We start from the raw sequence: 18,601 nt of genomic DNA, 5'->3' as shown, positions 1-18,601 counted from the left end.
TTCCTCAGATGTCGAGGCAGCCGTTCCGGCCTCCTCCGCCACCGCGACAGTGGCAGCCTCATCAGGGGCCTACAAAGAAGCGGGACACCAGGTTTAGCCGCTGCCACCTGTCATCATCCCGCTGCCCTGCGCAGCTTGGCCTAGCGAAGCACCAAGGGGGCCATAAGCGCTCATTTTGAGGGTGCACCCAAGAGCAACGCACCAGCCATCTGCCCGGATCCTTCCCGCCCTTTCCTCGACTGCCCTTTCCCTTACCGTTCGGCCTGGTCCAGGGTTACATAGGACCACTGGGTCCTGTACATAGTTGCTTGGGGCTATACCCTGCAATTTTTGGCCGCCCCTCCTTCCTGCCCCCCCCTTCCCCATCCTTCTTCAGGGACCCTTCTCACGAGCAACTCCTCGTTCAGGAGGTCGAGAAACTCCTGGGCTTGAGGGCTGTAGAGGAGGTTCCTTGAGATATGGAAGGAAGAGGATTCTATTCCCGCTACTTCCTAATCCCGAAGGCAAAAGGGGACCTCAGACCCATTCTGGACCTGCATGGCCTCAACAAGCCTCTCAAGAAGTTGAAGTTCCATATGGTCTCCCTGGCCTCCATCATCCCTTCCCTGGATCCGGGGACTGGTACGCCGCTCTCAACTTAAAGGACGCTTACTTCCATGTCTCCATATTCCCAGGACATAGACGGTTCCTGTGCTTCACAGTGGCCGGGCACCATTTTCAGTTCACAGCGTTACCTTTTGGCCTGTCCTCGGCCCCCAGGGTGTTCACAAAATGCATGGCACCAGTGGCGGCTTACCTCAGACATCGGGGGGACCAGATCTTTCCATATCTTGACAACTGGCTCATCAAGGGCAGGTCTCTGGAGCAGGTACAAAGGAGCCTCGATCTGGTGCATTCCACCTGCAGCGACCTGGGCCTGTTGATAAATGCAGAAAAGTCCATGTTAACACCAGTACAACATAGAGTTTATTGGCGTGGTTCTTGACTCCACGCAGGCCAGGGCCTTCCTTCCCGAAGCGCATTTTCAGGCCAGGGCGGGCTTAATCTCCCACATACAAGCCCACCCGCTCACTACAGCCCACACGTGTCTGCAACTGTTGAGCCACATGGCCGCGTGCACATACGTGGTCAGCCATGCCCAACTTTGAGGCCTCTGCAAATGTGGCAGGTACCCCCTAGACTGAGTGGTCACAATGCCGAGCCATGTCCTACTGTTGTTGGACTGGTGGCAGGATCCTGAGTCGGTGCTCCGGGGAGTTCCTTTTGTGTCCCCATCTCCGTCGCTCACCCTGGTCTCGGACGCTTTGGATCTGGGCTGAGGAGCCCACCTGGTGTAGGATCTGGGCTGGTGTAGCCCACATTGGCTACATCTTGACCCGGCCCTCCACATCAATGTCAGGGAACTCAGGGTGGTTCTCCTGGCCTGCCGGGCTTTTTTTCCCCACTTGCAGGGCAAGGTGGTGCAGGTCCTGATGGACAATACCGCCGCGATGTATTACATCAACACACGGGGGGGTGCCAGGTCTTCGGCCCTTTGTCGAGAAGCTCTCAGCCACTGGGACTTTTGCGTGAGGAACGCCATTCACCTGGTGGCCGCCCACCTGCCGGGGACCAAGAATGTCTTGGCGGATCACCTCAGCAGGACCTTCTCATCTCGCCATGAATGGTCGCTCCATCTGGAGGTAGTCAACCTGATCTTCCAAAAGTGGGGGAATCCCCAGGTGGACCTGTTTGCATCCAGGCAGAACAGGAAATGCCATGTGTTCTTCTTTCTGCAGGGCAGGGACCAGGGCTCCCTGTCGGATGCCTTCCTGATTTCGTGGTCAGGAGCACTGATGTACGCCTTCCCGCCAGTGCCCTTGATCCACAGAGTCCTCCTGAAGGTGAAGCAAGACAAGGTCATGGTCATCCGCTTTTGCGAACAGGGGCTGCTAACGGAGTTTCGCAAGGGAGTTCTCCAGGTGAAGGAGGAGCAATACAGCACCCTTTTGGGGACCGTGTGCTGTGGCTGGCAGTTGGAAGCTGTGAGCTTCAAAGGAAGGTTTGAAACCTAGAAGCCTCTGGTAATTGGCTGAGCCTTAATCAGTGGGCGGGGCATTCATACAGGCCAGGGCTTTATAAAGCCACGCACAAGCGACCAGGGAGCTTTTGCGAACAGGGGCTGCTAACAGGGAGTTTCGCAAGGGAGTTTGGAAGGGGAGTGGGAAGGGGCGAGGGTCCCTTGCCGGTTCTATCTGTTTTCCCTTTATTCCCCTTAAAACTTTAAACTTCTTGCTTAAACAACCCTTTCAGCGGACAGGGGGCTGCAGATGGGAGTTTGACAGAGGGAGGCTTACGATGGTTAGGAAGACCCGCAACACCTGTGCCAGCACTGCTTCTGTCTCCTCCACCTGCGCCTGTAGCCAGACAGAGCGCCTGAGAATGGATGCTTCTGCCCAGATCCTGGTGTGGTTTTGCAGAGACTGTAACTTGCAATTTCCACTTACTGATATCCAGGCTGGGGGGACCATCCAATGTGAAAGGTGCCTGCTGGTGGAATCTCTCAGGCAGCAGGTGGGAGAGCTACAGGAGGAGGTGGCTAGGTTGAGAAGCATCCGAATCCACGAGCAATTCCTGGACAGTGTCCATGTGGAGACAGCTGAGGTAGCTGTCCCAGTACACAGGACTGCTGATACACCACTGGTGGAGGAGGAGATGGCTCAGGGTGGACACTGGCAGCTGGTTACTTCTGGCAGCAGGCAGTGCTCCACCCCTGCTCCGAACCCTCCCACTGTGGTAATAGGTAACCGTTATGCTCTTCTTGATACAGGAAAGAAGGCATCACCCCCTACAGTAAAGGAGGAGAAGCCTCGTACCCCTAAGGCTGTGAGGTCTGCTGCCACCACTGCGAATAGGAAACGTAGGGTAGTGGTGGTCGGAGACTCTCTGCTGAGGGGGACGGAGGCGCCCATCTGTCGCCCTGACGTTTCATCTCGGGAGGTATGCTGCCTGCCGGGAGCCCGTATCCGAGACGTTACGGAGGCATTGTCGAGGATTATCCAGCCCTCTGACTACTACCCCATGCTACTCATCCATGTGGGCACAAATGATACTGCGTGGTGTGACACTGAGCGGATCAAGAGTGACTACAGGGCTCTGGGAGTACGGGTGAAGGAGTTTGGAGCGCAGGTGGTATTCTCTTCGATTCTTCCTGTCAAAGGTAGGGGCCCGGGCAGAGACAGATGCATCATGGAGGTGAATGCCTGGCTGCGAAGATGGTGTCGCCAGGAGGGCTTTGGCTTCCTAGACCACGGGATGCTATTTGAGGAAGGACTGCTAGACAGAGATGGCGTTCACCTTTCGAGGAGGGGAAAGACCCTATTTGGACACAGACTGGCTAACCTAGTGAGGAGGGCTTTAAACTAGGTTCGACGGGGACAGGTGAGCAAAGCCCGCAGGTAAGTGGGGAACATGGAGACCTGGGAGATGGGTCGGAAACGAGAGGGAGTGTGGGCTATATTGGCAGAGAGAAAGGAGGGTCAGGACAAAACTGGGAGGAAAGATCAAACCAGTATCTTAGATGCCTATATACAAATGCGAGAAGTATGGGTAATAAGCAGGAAGAACTGGAAGTGCTAATAAATAAATACAACTATGACATTGTTGGCATCACTGAAACTTGGTGGGATAATACACATGATTGGAATGTTGGTGTGGATGGATACAGCTTGCTCAGGAAGGATAGACAGGGGAGAAAGGGAGGAGGTGTTGCCTTATATATTAAAAATGTACACACTTGGACTGAGGTAGAGATGGACATAGGAGATGGAAGTGTTGAGAGTCTCTGGGTTAGGCTAAAAGGGGTAAAAAACAAGGGTGATGTCATGCTAGGAGTCTACTACAGGCCACCTAACCAGGTGGAAGAGGTGGATGAGGCTTTTTTTAAACAACTAACAAAATCATCCAAAGCCCAAGATTTGGTGGTGATGGGGGACTTCAACTATCCGGATATATGTTGGGAAAATAACACAGCGGGGCACAGACTATCCAACAAATTCTTGGACTGCATTGCAGACAACTTTTTATTTCAGAAGGTTGAAAAAGCTACTAGGGGGGAAGCTGTTCTAGACTTGATTTTAACAAATAGGGAGGAACTCGTTGAGAATTTGAAAGTAGAAGGCAGCTTGGGTGAAAGTGATCATGAAATCATTGAGTTTGCAATTCTAAGGAAGGGTAGAAGGGAGAACAGCAAAATAGAGACAATGGATTTCAGGAAGGCGGATTTTGGTAAGCTCAGAGAGCTGATAGGTAAGGTCCCATGGGAATCAAGACTGAGGGGAAAAACAACTGAGGAGAGTTGGCAGTTTTTCAAAGGACACTATTAAGGGCCCAAAAGCAAGCTATTCCGCTGGTTAGGAAAGATAGAAAATGTGGCAAAAGACCACCTTGGCTTAACCACGAGATCTTGCATGATCTAAAAAATAAAAAGGAGTCATATAAAAAATGGAAACTAGGACAGATTACAAAGGATGAATATAGGCAAACAACACAGGAATGCAGGGGCAAGATTAGAAAGGCAAAGGCACAAAATGAGCTCAAACTAGCTACGGGAATAAAGGGGAACAAGAAGACTTTTTATCAATACATTAGAAGCAAGAGGAAGATCAAAGACAGGGTAGGCCCACTGCTTAGTGAAGAGGGAGAAACAGTAACAGGAAACTTGGAAATGGCAGAGATGCTTAATGACTTCTTTGTTTCGGTCTTCACCGAGAAGTCTGAAGGAATGCCTAACATAGTGAATGCTAATGGGAAGGGGGTAGGTTTAGCAGATAAAATAAAAAAAGAACAAGTTAAAAATCACTTAGAAAAGTTAGATGCCTGCAAGTCACCAGGGCCTGATGAAATGCATCCTAGAATACTCAAGGAGCTAATAGAGGAGGTATCTGAGCCTCTAGCTATTATCTCTGGAAAATCATGGGAGATGGGAGAGATTCCAGAAGACTGGAAAAGGGCAAATATAGTGCCCATCTATAAAAAGGGAAATAAAAACAACCCAGGAAACTACAGACCAGTTAGTTTAACTTCTGTGCCAGGGAAGATAATGGAGCAAGTAATTAAGGAAATCATCTGCAAACACTTGGAAGGTGGTAAGGTGATAGGGAACAGCCAGCATGGATTTGTAAAGAACAAATCATGTCAAACCAATCTGATAGCTTTCTTCGATAGGATAACGAGTCTTGTGGATAAGGGAGAAGCTGTGGATGTGGTATACCTAGACTTTAGTAAGGCATTTGATACGGTCTCGCATGATATTCTTATCGACAAACTAGGCAAATACAATTTAGATGGGGCTACTATAAGGTGGGTGCATAACTGGCTGGATAACCGTACTCAGAGAGTTGTTATTAATGGTTCCCAATCCTCCTGGAAAGGCATAACGAGTGGGGTTCCGCAGGGGTCTGTTTTGGGACCGGCTCTGTTCAATATCTTCATTAACGACTTAGATATTGGCATAGAAAGTACGATTATTAAGTTTGCGGATGATACCAAACTGGGAGGGATTGCAACTGCTTTGGAGGACAGGGTCATAATTCAAAATGATCTGGACAAATTGGAGAAATGGTCTGAGTTAAACAGGATGAAGTTTAACAAAGACAAATGCAAAGTGCTCCACTTAGGAAGAAAAAATCAGTTTCACACATACAGAATGGGAAGAGACTGTCTAGGAAGGAGTACGGCAGAAAGGGATCTAGGGGTTATAGTGGACCACAAGCTAAATATGAGTCAACAGTGTGATGCTGTTGCAAAAAAAGCAAACATGATTCTGGGATGTATTAACAGGTATGTTGTGAGCAAGACACGAGAAGTCATTCTTCCGCTCTACTCTGCTCTGGTTAGGCCTCAGCTGGAGTATTGTGTCCAGTTCTGGGCACCGCATTTCAAGAAAGATGTGGAGAAATTGGAAAGGGTCCAGAGAAGAGCAACAAGAATGATTAAAGGTCTTGAGAACATGACCTATGAAGCAAGGCTGAAAGAATTGGGTTTGTTTAGTTTGGAAAAGAGAAGACTGAGAGGGGACATGATAGCAGTTTTCAGGTATCTAAAAGGGTGTCATAAGGAGGAGGGAGAAAACTTGTTCACCTTAGCCTCTGAGGATAGAACAAGAAGCAATGGGCTTAAACTGCAGCAAGGGAGGTCTAGGTTGGACATTAGGAAAAAGTTCCTAACTGTCAGGGTGGTTAAACACTGAAATAAATTGCCTAGGGAGGTTGTGGAATCTCCATCTCTGGAGATATTTAAGAGTAGGTTAGATAAATGTCTATCAGGGATGGTCTAGACAGTATTTGGTCCTGCCATGCGGGTAGGGGACTGGACTCGATGACCTCTCGAGGTCCCTTCCAGTCCTAGAATCTATGAATCTATGAATCCTTGTGGCCCCAGCGTGGCCTCGTCAACACTGGTTCGGCATGGTGCTGAGTCTGTTGGCAGCCACCCACCTGCAGCTGCCTCTTCAGCTGGATCTGCTGTCCCAGAACCATGGCAATCTGCTGCACCCAAACCTGGCGGCGCAGCACTTGACAGCCTGGCTGCTGCCTGGAAAGGAATGACAGTGTTCCAGTGGTGTCCACATGAGCTACCTATGTAGCAAAGTGGAAGCGATTTATGTGTTGGGCCTCGGATCGTCACATCCGTGCAGAAGAGGCCCCGCTACAAGATGTCCTGGACTATTTGCTGCACCTTAAGCTCCAGGGCCTGTCGCTGTCTTCAGTCAAGGTGCATCTGGCAGCCATTTCGGCATTCCATCCTCCATTTCAAGGCAGGTCGGTCTTCACCCACCCTATGACGGCACAGTTTCTGAAAGGCCTGGAGCACCTTAACCCACATGTCCGGGGTCTGGTACCCCCTTGGGATCTGAATCTTGTGCTGTCGTGGCTCATGGGTCCCCCCTTCGAACTCCTAGCTTCCTGCTCCCTCCTGCTTCTCTCCTGGAAGGTCTCCCTCCTAGTCACCCTAACTTCGGCCTGTCGAGTGTCTGAAATCAGAGTGCTAGCATCTGAACCACCTTACACGGTCTTCTATAAGGACAAGGTTCAGCTGCGTCCGCACCCAGCCTTTCAGCTCAAGGTCATCTCCCAGGCCTGGTCTACACTACGAGTTTAGGTCGACTTTAGCCGCGTTAAATCGAATTAAGCCTGGACACGTTCACACGACGAAGCCCTTTCTTTCGACTTAAAGGGCCCTTTAAACCGGTTTCTTTACTCCACCTCCGACGAGGGGATTAGCGATAAAATCGGCCTTAGGGGGTCGGAATTGAGTTAGTGTGGACGGAATTCGACGTTATTGGCCTCCAGGAGCTATCCCACATTGCTTCATTGTGACCGCTCTGGACAGCACTCTCAACTTAGATGCACTGACCAGGTAGACAGGAAAAGCCCCGCGAATGTTTGAATTTCATTTCCTGTTTGCTGAGCGTGGAGAGCACAGGTGACCACGCAGAGCTCATCAGCACAGGTAACCGTGATGGAGTCCCAGGATCGCAAAAGAGCTCCAGCATGGACAGAACGGGAGGTACGGGATCTGCTCGCCATATGGGGAGATGAATCAGTGCTGGCCGAACTCCGAAGCAGTAAACGAAATGGCAAAATATTAGAAAAGGTCTCCAAGGCCATGAAGGACAGAGGCCATAACAGGGACGCACAGCAGTGCCGCGTGAAAATTAAGGAGCTAAGGCAAGCCTACCACAAAGCCAGAGAAGCAAACGGAAGGTCCGGGGCTGAGCCGCAAACATGCCGCTTCTACGCGGAGCTACATGCCATTCTAGGGGGTGCAGCCACCACTACCCCAACCGTGTGCTATGAGTCCCTCACTGGAGAAACACACAGGGAAGCGGGTTCGGGGTACGAGAAAGATGAGGATGAAGATAATGTAAATAGCTCACAGCAGCAAGGAAGCGGAGAAACCGGTTTCCCCAACAGCCAGGATATGTTTATCACCCTGGACCTGGAACCAGTAACCCCCGAACTCACCCAAGACTCTGTGGGCACACAGGGGACCTCTGGTGAGTGTACCTTTGTAAATATTACACATGGTTTAAAAGCAAGCGTGTTTAATGATTAATGATTAATTTGCCCTGGCAATCGCGGCCAGTACAGCTACTGGAAAAGTCTGTTAACGTGTATGGGGATGGAGCAGAAATCCTCCAGGGACATCTCCAGAAAGCTCTCCTTCATGTACTCCCAAAGCCTTTGCAAAAGGTTTCTGGGGAGGGCTGCCTATCCCGTCCGCCATGGTAGGACACTTTACCACGCCAGGCCAGTAGCATGTAGTCTGGAATCATTGCATAACAAAGCATGGCAGCGTATGGTCCCGGTGTTTGCTGGCATGCAGACAACATCCATTCCTTATCGCTCTTTGTTATCCTCAGGAGAGTGATATCATTCACGGTCACCTGGTTGAAATGGGGCAATTTTATTAAGGGGACATTCAGAGGTGCCCCTTCCTGCTCTGCTGAACAGAAATATTCTCCGCTGTTAGCCACGCGGTGTGGGGGAGGGGTGAAGTGATCATCCCAGAGAATTGTGTGTGTGTGTGGGTGGGGGGGGTAGTTGGGTTTGTGCTGCATGTTAACCCGGAAACCCCAGCCCCTTCTTTTACATTGCAAACCCATTTTAAATGGCCAACCCAACGGGTGCTTGGTATGGTTAATGAGAGCAGTACTGTTTGAAACCATCCCCACATGTTAAGAAGGTTAAAAAAGCCAAAAGACTGTGTCTTACCATGGCTGCCTGCAAGCTGAAATCTGTGGCCTGGCACTGCGTGAGTGATCTCTCACACCAAACCGGCAGGCCCTCAATATAAGAGGAAAAATGCGACCTTGTAACGAAAGCACATGTGCTGTGTGATGTGAACAGCAAAATTTAACGTGAAAGAGTGTACCCATTGTTCTCTAAAATGTATCTTTTTTAACCACCTCTCCCTTCTCCTCCACCAGCTGCAAATCTTTCTCCTTCACAGAGGCTAGTGAATATTCGAAAGCGGAAGCGAAGGACGCGTGATGAAATGTTTACAGAACTACAGACTGCCTCCCACGCTGACCAAGCCCAGCAGAATGCGTGGAGGCAGTCAATGACTGATTATAGAAAAGCCCAATATGAGCGAGAGGAGAGGTGGCGTGCTGAATCTCGGGCTCAAGAGGAGAGGTGGCGTGCTGAATCGCGGGCTGAAGATGAGAGGTGGCGTCAGCTTGCACACAGAAGGCAAGAGTCGATGCTCCGGCTGCTGGAGCATCAAACTGATATGCTCCAGCGTATGGTTGAGCTGCAGGAAAGGCAGCAGGAGCACAGACCGCCACTACAGCCCCTGTGTAACCAACAGCCCTCCTCCCCAAGTCCCATTGCCTCCTCACCCAGATGCCCAAGAACACGGTGGGGGGGCCTCCGGCCACCCAGTCACTCCAGATGATTTCCCGAGCAATAAGTGTTAAAGTTTTAAAGTTTTAAACTGCAGTGTGTCCTTTTCCTTCCCTCCTCCCCCACCCATCCCGGGCTACCTTTGAAATTATCCCCCTAGTTGTGTGATGAATTAATAAAGAATGCATGAATGTGAAGTAACAATGACTTTATTGCCTCTGCAAGTGGTGCTCGAAGGGGGGAGGGTAGAGGAGGGTGGGGTGGTTTGGTTTGCAGGGAAGTAGAGTTAACCGGGTGGTGGGGGAGGGGCGGAGGGTTCATCAAGGAGAAACAAACAGAAGTTTCACACCGTAGCCTGGCCAGTCACAAAGCTCGTTTTCAAAGCATCTCTGATGCGCACCGCGCCCTGCTGTGCTCCTCTAACCGCCCTGGTGTCTGGCTGCGCGTAATCAGCGGCCAGGCGATTTGCCTCAACCTCCCACCCTGCCATAAATGTCTCCCCCTTACTCTCACAGATATTGTGAAGCGCACAGCAAGCAGCAATAACAATGGGGATATTCTTTTCGCTAAGGTCTGAGCGAGTCAGTAAGCTGTGCCAGCGCCGCTTTTAAACGCCCAAATGCACATTCCACCATCATTCGGCACTTGCTCAGCCTGTAGTTGAACAGGTCCTGACTCCTGTCCAGGCTGCCTGTGTACGGCTTCATGAGCCATGGCATTAAGGGGTAGGCTGGGTCCCCAAGGATCACGATAGGCATTTCAGCATCCCCAACGGTTATTTTCTGGTCCGGGAAGAAAGTCCCTTCCTCCAGCTTTCGAAACAGAGCAGACTGCCTGAAGACGCGAGCATCATGTACCCTTCCCGGCCAGCCCACGTTGATGTCGGTGAAACGTCCCTTGTGATCCACCAGGGCTTGCAGCAGCATTGAAAAGTACCCCTTGCGGTTTATGTACTCGGTGGCTTGGTGCTCCGGTGCCAAGATAGGGATATGGGTTCCGTCTATGGCCCCACCACAGTTTGGGAATCCCATTGCAGCAAAGCCATCCACTATGGTCTGCACGTTTCCCAGAGTCACTACCCTTGATATCACCAGGTCTCTCATTGCCCTGGCAACTTGGATCACAGCAGCCCCCACAGTAGATTTGCCCACTCCAAATTGATTCCCGACTGACCGGTAGCTATCTGGCGTTGCAAGCTTCCACAGGGCTATCGCCACTCGCTTCTCAACTGTGAGGGCTGCTCTCATCCTGGTATTCTGGCGCTTCAGGGCAGGGGAAAGCAAGTCACAAAGTTCCATGAAAGTTCCCTTACGCATGCGAAAGTTTCGCAGCCACTGGGAATCGTCCCACACCTGCAACAGGATGCGGTCCCACCAGTCTGTGCTTGTTTCCCGGGCCCAGAATCGGCGTTCCACGGCATCAACCTGCCCCAGGAACACCATGATTTCCACATTGCTGGGGCCTGTGCCTTGTGAGAGGTCTAGGTCCATGTCCATTTCCTCATCACTCTCGTCGCCGCGCTGCAATCGCCTCCTCCTCGCCTGGTCCTGGTTTTGCTTTGGCATGTCCTGGCTCTGCATATACTCCAGGACAACGCGCGTGGTGTTCATAGTGCTCATAATTGCCGCGGTGATCTGAGCGGGCTCCATGATCCCAGTGCTAGCTATGGCGTCTGGTCTGAAAAAAGGCGCGAAACTAGTATCTGACGGACCGGGGAAGGAGGGAGGGAGGGAGGGGCGAGTGACGACATGGCGTACAGGTACAGGGAATTAAAATCAAGAAAGGTGGCTTTGCATCAGGGAGAAACACAAACAACTGTCACACAGAATGGCCCTCCCCTCAGAGATTGAACTCAAAAGCCTGGGTTTAGCAGGCCGTTGATTTGACGGAGGGAGGGGGGAAGGAAATGAATACAGAACAAATCTATTTTTTACATCTTAAGACGACGGTGCAGCATGACTGATAGCCCTCAGCATTTTCTGGGTGCTTGGCAGCAAGTACTGGGCGCTTGGCAGTTAGCCTTCAGGCCTAATGCACGATCTGCTGCTCAGGGAAGACTCAGCTAACGTGCGATGAGCCAACAGGGCGCGTGGCAGAAAATGGCATACTACGACTGATAACCATCTTCATCAAAACAGTTCCATAGGACTGCCCAGGTGCCCATGATTGACAGCCACTGCTGTACGACGAGGACGGTTACCAGTCGTAATAAACCATCTACTGCCAAAAGGCAAAAGGCAAGGGGGCTGGTGCAATGCAACCCCACGGTTGCCAGCCCCACGGCTGCCGGCACCCAGATCGCCAATGAAGGCTACCAGTCATGCTGCACCGTCTACCGCCAAAAGGCAGTTAGCTGCTGCTGCTGTGTGGCAATGCAGTCCCACGTCTGCCGGCACCCAGATGACATATGGTGACGGTGAGCTGAGCTGAGCGGGCTCCATGGTTGCCGTGGTATGTTGTGTGCACAGGTAACCCAGGTAAAAAGGCGTGAATCTATTGTCTGCCGTTGCTCTGACGGAGGGGGAGGGGCCTGACGACATGTACCCAGAACCCCCCGCGACACTGTTTTGCATCATTCGGGCATTGGAATCTCAACCCAGAATTCCAATGGGCGGCGGAGACTGCGGGAACTGTGGGATAGCTACCCATAGTGCAATGCTCCGGAAGTCGATGCTAGCCTGGGTACTGTGGACGTGGTCCGCCGACTAGAGCACTTAGAGCATTTTATGTGGGGACACACACAATCGGCTGTATACAACCGATTTCTAAAAAACCGGCTTCTATTAATTCGATCTAATTTCGTAGTGTAGACATACCCCCAGTTCCATACTGGTCAAGACATATACTTGTTGGTCCTTTGTCCTGAGCCCCACTCAACGGATGAGGAATGCAGGTTGCATGCCCTGGACGTCAGACGGGCCCTGGCTTCTACATAGATAGAACAAAGCCATTCTGTAAGTTGACACAGTTGTTCGCTGCGATCGCAGACAGGATGAAAGGTAGCCCTGTCTCTGCCCAAAGAATATCATCATGGATCACAGCCTGTATCCGCTACTGCTACGAGCTCACAAAGGTACCCCCGCCGCCAATAGTGAGGGCTCACTCGACTAGGGCGCAGGTGTCCTCGGCAGCCATCCTCAAATACAGTCCAGAAATATTTATTGAACACTTCTGCCTTTTCTGCTTTATTATTGATAATTATACCATTTCCATCTAGTAGTGGACCAATATCATTGTCAGGATTTTTTTTGTTCCTAATATATTAAAAAAATTCTTTCTTACTGTCCCTAACTCTGCTGGCCGCAGATTTCTTCTTGTGTTCCTTTTATTCGCTTATCAATTTTCTACAATTATTAACTTCTCATTTATATTAATTACTATCAACTGCCCCTTTCTTCCCTGCATCCTGCGATAGAAGGGTTGCCCGAAGTAGAAGAGTGTGAAGTGTGCATACCGTCATCCGCAACAGGTACAAGTACCAAGTATGTCTGGGCCAAGCGGGGGCTACCAAGATGACTTTGCCCTTGTCGGTTCATATTTTGTGTATAAACCTCGATAACAGGGGGATCAGAGGAAACACATTTAGCAGAAGTGCATCCCATTTGAGAAGAAAGGCATCTCCCAGGGATTGGGGCCCCAGCCCTGCTCTCGAACAGAATTGCCGGCATTTGCCATCCTGGGATGTCGTGAAGATGTCAATGGATGGGTGACCCCAGTGTTTGAATATGTTCTGTAGGACTATGTTGTTTAGTTCCCACTCGTGATCCTGAGAAAATTCTCTGCTCAGCGTGTTGTAATGTTTTGACAACCTGGGAGATACGAGGCTGATATGCTGACATTGTGTTGGATACACCAGTTCCATAGTTTCGTGGGTTTGGTGCATAGGGAGTGTGACCTTGCCTCTCCCTGCCGGTTTATATAAAACATTCAGGCAATGTTGTCCATCCTTACCCGTATAGTCTCGTTCCTGATTAAGGGCTGGAAGAGCAAGCACACGTGAACCGCGCACAGTTCCAGGAGATTTCTGTGTAACAGTGTCTTGGAGGGAGACCACCTGCTCTGAATTGTGTGGTGCTGTACATGGGCTCCGCAGCCTATCAACGAGGCATCAGTTGTAAGAATCATTGAAGGTGGAGTCTGTGTGAAAGGGACTCCCCCCCACACACACATTGTTGGGTTGTGTCCACCAGTGTAGAGAGTCTCTGACTTTGAGCGGCATTGCAAAGTGTCTGTTTAGGCTATGTTTCTGTGTTATGTAGGCCATAGTTGGAGGTAGGTATCACCCGGTGTGCCTGGGGCAGCCCTCCCTGAAAATGCCACGGTCAGGGCAGGCTGCCAAAAGGAGAGCAGATACTCCCAGGCTGGTGGGTAACACTGAAGTTAAACTTCCCAGCCAGTCACAAAGGCAGCGATGATGATGGGAGAGTCACCACCGGGAACGGGCGCACTGGCTGGCAGAGCTAATCCCCGCAACGGCCAGCAGGAGTTGCCACCCATGGTGAGGGAACCTCATGAGAGCCAGATACAGTACTGGGAGACTTGTGTCACCACAGCCTTTTCCATGATCTGAGCCTGCACTGGAAGGCTAGATGCAGGCTGAACATGGCTGGCATCAAGCCATAGCTTTCTGAGCAATGGCCATGCAACAGCTTCATTAACAGAAACCATGCACACCCCACCCCCAAAGCAAATCAAATGGAAGTAAAGTACTTTGCTATGATAATGACTGGGAGGAGAATCATATTACTCAGCACTTCAGAATCTGTGCGCCTCCCGCCCGTCAGTGAGTACAATCCAGCCTCATGACTCATCTTAAAAGTGTATTTGTATTAAAACTTGCCTAAAATGACATGGCCTGATTCTCAGAAGTGCTGATCCTGTCAGTCCCTAGTGACCATGATGGCCCTTGAGTTTGGAAATGTTGGCCTTTGCCTCCCTGGGTCTCAGATTCCCTTTCTGGGAAATGGGATAATAATACTGCTGTCACCCTTGGAAAGCACTTTGACATCTATGGATGAAAAACGTTACATGCGGTCTGTGCTACCAGCTGCTATGATGATGATGATGACCCAATGTGCATGTGCAAATTGGGGAGTTGGCTACACGCTAGCCATGCCCAGCGCAAATCTCCACTGTTTGCATTCAGTTCTGGGAGCGCACACGCAAAGCAGTTGTGCAATCGAACATGCACCTACTTGCTGAAAATCACCTCCCCTGTGCAGAGTTTTTCTTCCTGAACATTGTGCAGTGCATGTACCAGTAACACATACCATTCAGTACCAGGGAAGGGGTGCAAAGTACAAAGTGACAACTCCTGATGTGTCCCCCCTGTATTAAAGGCTCCCTAATACCACAGGCAGACTGGGCTCAACACAGCACTGAAAATACCCATAATGTGCATAGTGTTGCTGGTCTAGCACTGCATGAGAAACAGACATTCTCAGACATCTTGGCTTCTGTGCCCCCAAGATGTGTATTTGGGGAGATACCAAAAAAACGCATGTCTGTTGTGAATTATTGCTTCTGCAGGGTTTATGGCATAAAAGGCATGTGCTGTTCTGAGACTGTGGTGCTTCAGGCAGACAACGTGATCATGAGCAAGTGGCCTTCTCCTCTGTGTTTGCTGACTGGCTGACTATCGTTAATTGCTTGTGATATTTGCATTTTTTAATAATTACCACTGAGAAACATGTTTGGTTTGGAACAAGATTCAACATGTGCATTCCACTCTGAGCACAGGACCTGACCCGGCAGGTTGCACCCTGGCTGATAGACAAACGGAGGTGAGAGCAGAAACCTGCCTGGTGTCAGTACATGAGGAAGTATATCGGCAATCGGTTACTGGCAGGAAGGAGGAAGTGCCTATTAATTCTTGAATCCATCTGGAAGGGACAAGCCAGACACTGAGAATCACAACGGCACAAAAACTTGTCTGCAGCCAACAAAACTGAGAGCAAGGATTGCTGAAAACTACCTCTTCCCCCGGAGTGGAGGGATGTTCAGCAGTAACTGACAACGCAGACTCAGGTAGGGTTGCCAATGCTGTATTTCAAAAATAAGGGGCTGTTCTCTTAGTGCCCCTCCCGCCCCTCCCGATATTATTATTAATAATTAATAAGCAGGACTCACCTACATTCGCCAGGGGTATTTCTTGCTGCTTTTTTGCAGCACTCAGCAACTCCCAATCTTGGTGTGCAGAGATGAAGAAATAAGGGACGTCCCTTCTCCTAAGGAACTGTTGGCAACCCTAGAGAGGAAGTAACTAAGTGCACTGATCTCTCAAGTCCCACAGCCCCAGGGAAACCCATTGTGAAAGAGCTGAGGAAAATTAGAGAGAGACAAAGTGTTGGAAGAGAGGGGCAGAGCCAGCTGCCGAAGAACACAACAGACAGAACCTCTGGAGGATTAGCATCAGCAGCTGTCCTCATGTTCAGCCACCATGTTCAGGCCGGGTCCCGGTTCCAGAGGGGCTCTGGGGACAGTCCTGGCGTGTCTGGACCGCTGCGGAGTCGGTTGGAGGAGCTGAAGAAGCTGTGGTGGAGGAAGCCCATCCCCCTGGTGCTGCAGCACAGTGAGACAGCCAGGCTGGCTGTGGATGCCTTTCTGGAGCAGGGGGAGCCTGGTTATCTGCAAGCCATCGTTGAGGAACAGGAGCTGCCATTTCTCTCCCCCCTAGACATGGACTACATGAGCCAGCATAGAAGCCAGAGTATCCTGGAGCCTAATGCAAGGAAGGGGCATCAGACCGAGCCCAAAGAGGGAGACTCTGAGGACAGGGCCTCCCTTCTCTCTGAACTAAGCTCTGGTACCTACTTCCCACTCCTGTCTGACATGCAGCCTCCAGAGCTGGAGCTGGGCTGGCCAGTGATACCACTTGCCACAGAGTATGGCCAAACTCAAGCCAGTGTGTATTTCCAGAGAAACAAGGCCAACAGCATCAAGGATTTACTCCGGTGCCTGATCAGCAGGGCAAAAACGGTATGTACAGAACTCCCCCCATTTCGATAGAGCTGGGATGAATGCAGGCACACAGGATGGAGCACAGCTGTAAGGGACTCTGAGTCCTGGCTGCTGTCATCACTATTGCATACGCTACAAGCCTGGCAATGTCTGGGCAGCTGGAGCGCTGTGACTGCTACATATGCTGCCCAACTGTATAGCCACCTGTGCCCCTCACCTAGCCCAGTTCAGATTCCTTCCTGCTTTCTACAGCCATATTCGTAGACTCTGAGTCTTTTAGGGTAGAAACTGTCTATGTATCATGTGTGTGCATAGTGCCTAAGACCATGGGGTCCAATCCATGGGTGCAGGGTTAGGGTTTGTCCATCCCGGGAGCGGGGGCTTGGGCCAGGGCTTATCCATCCTGTGGGCAGGAGGGAGGGCACAAGAATGAGGGCCTATACCTGGGCCTAGGATCATCTAGCTAACCATGGCTGAAACCCCTAATCAGCCAGATCACCTGATTGGCTGAGAGGCATTTCCAGGACTACTATTAAGCCCCGCAGTAGCACTTGGCCAGTGGTTGCTCAATGCTTATACCCACAGCTGTGATTGTTCCTGTGCCTGCTTTGTTCTCGTCTTGCTCCAGCCCACTCCAGCTCTGCTCCCCTGCTCAGTTTCTGACTCCTGGTTCCTGACCCTGGCCCTCACCCTCAGCTCTGACTCCTGTAGCTTGACTCTGGCTCTAACCACTAGGCATGACTGGCCCATGTCCCAGTCTGTGACACTGAGCAGCCCAACCAAAAAGGAGATAAAGAAGGGAAGTAGGAATGGGTCAGTTACTGGAATGGATCCCACTAAGGCCAGCATCTCTCTCAGAGATAGTGGGTGCCATACAAAACCTACTACAGCAGGTAGACACCTTGCAGGCGCAGAATGCTACACTGCAGGCACGTTGCATCGCCTGTAACTCCCCTCTCAGGAACCTAAAATTCCCCTGACAGACAAGTTTGGCGGTGACCTCAGCCAGTTCCAAGTTTTATGGACCAGTGCCGGTTCCTATTCCTGCTGCACCTGCCATCCCTCCCCACCTTCTCCACTGACCACACTTGGGTGGGACTTAGCACTAGCCTGCTGACTGCAGAGGTGTTGGCTTGGGCCTCCCAACTCCTGGAAAGATCTAGCCCTTTCCTGAACCAATCTGAGGACTTTGTTCAAGCCCCAGCAGTAATTTTTGCTGACCTGAGCCATAGGCATGCGGCCACACTCCAAACCCTGTGGCAGGGACACCAGCCAATTGCTACTTATGCCCTGGAGTTCTGGTGTCTGATAGCTGACATGTATGGAATGCGGCTGTGCACAGCTACCACTTCCGGCTCAGCCTCAGAGATGAGATCAAACATAAACTGGCGTGACTAGAGCCACCAGTTGATCTGGATGCCTTGATCGAGCTTGGTATTAAGGTTGACAACCCCTGAGGGAACACTGCCTAGAAAGAAGGCTGACAGAAAATATCATGTTGCCTCTATATAAATCCATGGTATGCCCACATCTTGAATACTGTGTGCAGATGTGGTCGCCCCATCTCAAAAAAGGTATATTGGAATTGGAAAAAGTTCAAAAAAGGGCAACAAACATTATTAGGGGTATGGAACGGCTTCCATATGAGGAGAGATTAATAAGACTGGGACTTTTCAGCTTGGAAAAGAGATGGCTAAGGGGAAATATGATTGAGGGCTATAAAATCATGACTGGTGTAGAGAAAGTAAATAAGGAAGTGTTGTTTACTCCTCATAACACAAGAACTAGGGGGTCACCAAATGAAATTAATAGGCAGCAGGTTTAAAACAAATAAAAGGAAGTATTTCTTCACAAAACACACAGTCAACCTGTGGAACTCCTTGCCAGAGGATGTTGTGAAGGCCAAGACCATAACAGGGTTCAAAAAGGAACTAGATAAATTCATGGAGGATAGGTCCATCAATGGCTATTAGCCAGGATGGGCAGGAATGGTGTCGCTAGCCTCTGTTTGCCAGAAGCTTGGAATGGGCGACAGGGGATGGATCACTTGATGATTACCTGTTCTGTTCATTCCCTCTGGGGCACCTGGCACTGCCCACTGTTGGAAGACAGGATACTGGGCTAGATGGACCTTTGGTCTGACCCAGTAGGGCCATTCTTATGTCCTTATATCTTATGGCAATGAGTTTCACAGGCTAGTTGCGCATTGTGTAAAAAGTATTTCCTTTTATCTGTCTTAAATATTGTGCTTT

The 18,601-nt window shown here is 50.5% G+C and overlaps 1 protein-coding gene across 1 annotated transcript in view; it reads left to right on the top strand.

Moving 5' to 3' along the window:
• The first annotated feature begins 1,490 nt into the window (after window positions 1–1,490).
• The window catches only part of FAM83C (family with sequence similarity 83 member C), a 35,261-nt gene continuing 18,150 nt past the window's right edge, over window positions 1,491–18,601 (top strand). Inside the window, exons 1-3 of the mRNA XM_029912594.1 lie at window positions 1,491–1,682; window positions 1,779–1,883; window positions 15,855–16,367. Of these exons, the coding sequence (XP_029768454.1) occupies window positions 1,491–1,682; window positions 1,779–1,883; window positions 15,855–16,367 (810 nt within the window). The remainder of the gene's footprint in view (window positions 1,683–1,778; window positions 1,884–15,854; window positions 16,368–18,601) is intronic.

The sequence above is a fragment of the Terrapene carolina genome, unplaced genomic scaffold (assembly GCF_002925995.2).
Source record: "Terrapene carolina triunguis isolate 2854851 unplaced genomic scaffold, T_m_triunguis-2.0 Scaffold233, whole genome shotgun sequence".
Classification (NCBI taxonomy): domain Eukaryota; kingdom Metazoa; phylum Chordata; order Testudines; family Emydidae; genus Terrapene; species Terrapene triunguis.
The sequence above is the reverse complement of the archived record's forward strand: the minus strand, read 5'-3'. Positions and strand labels throughout refer to the sequence as shown.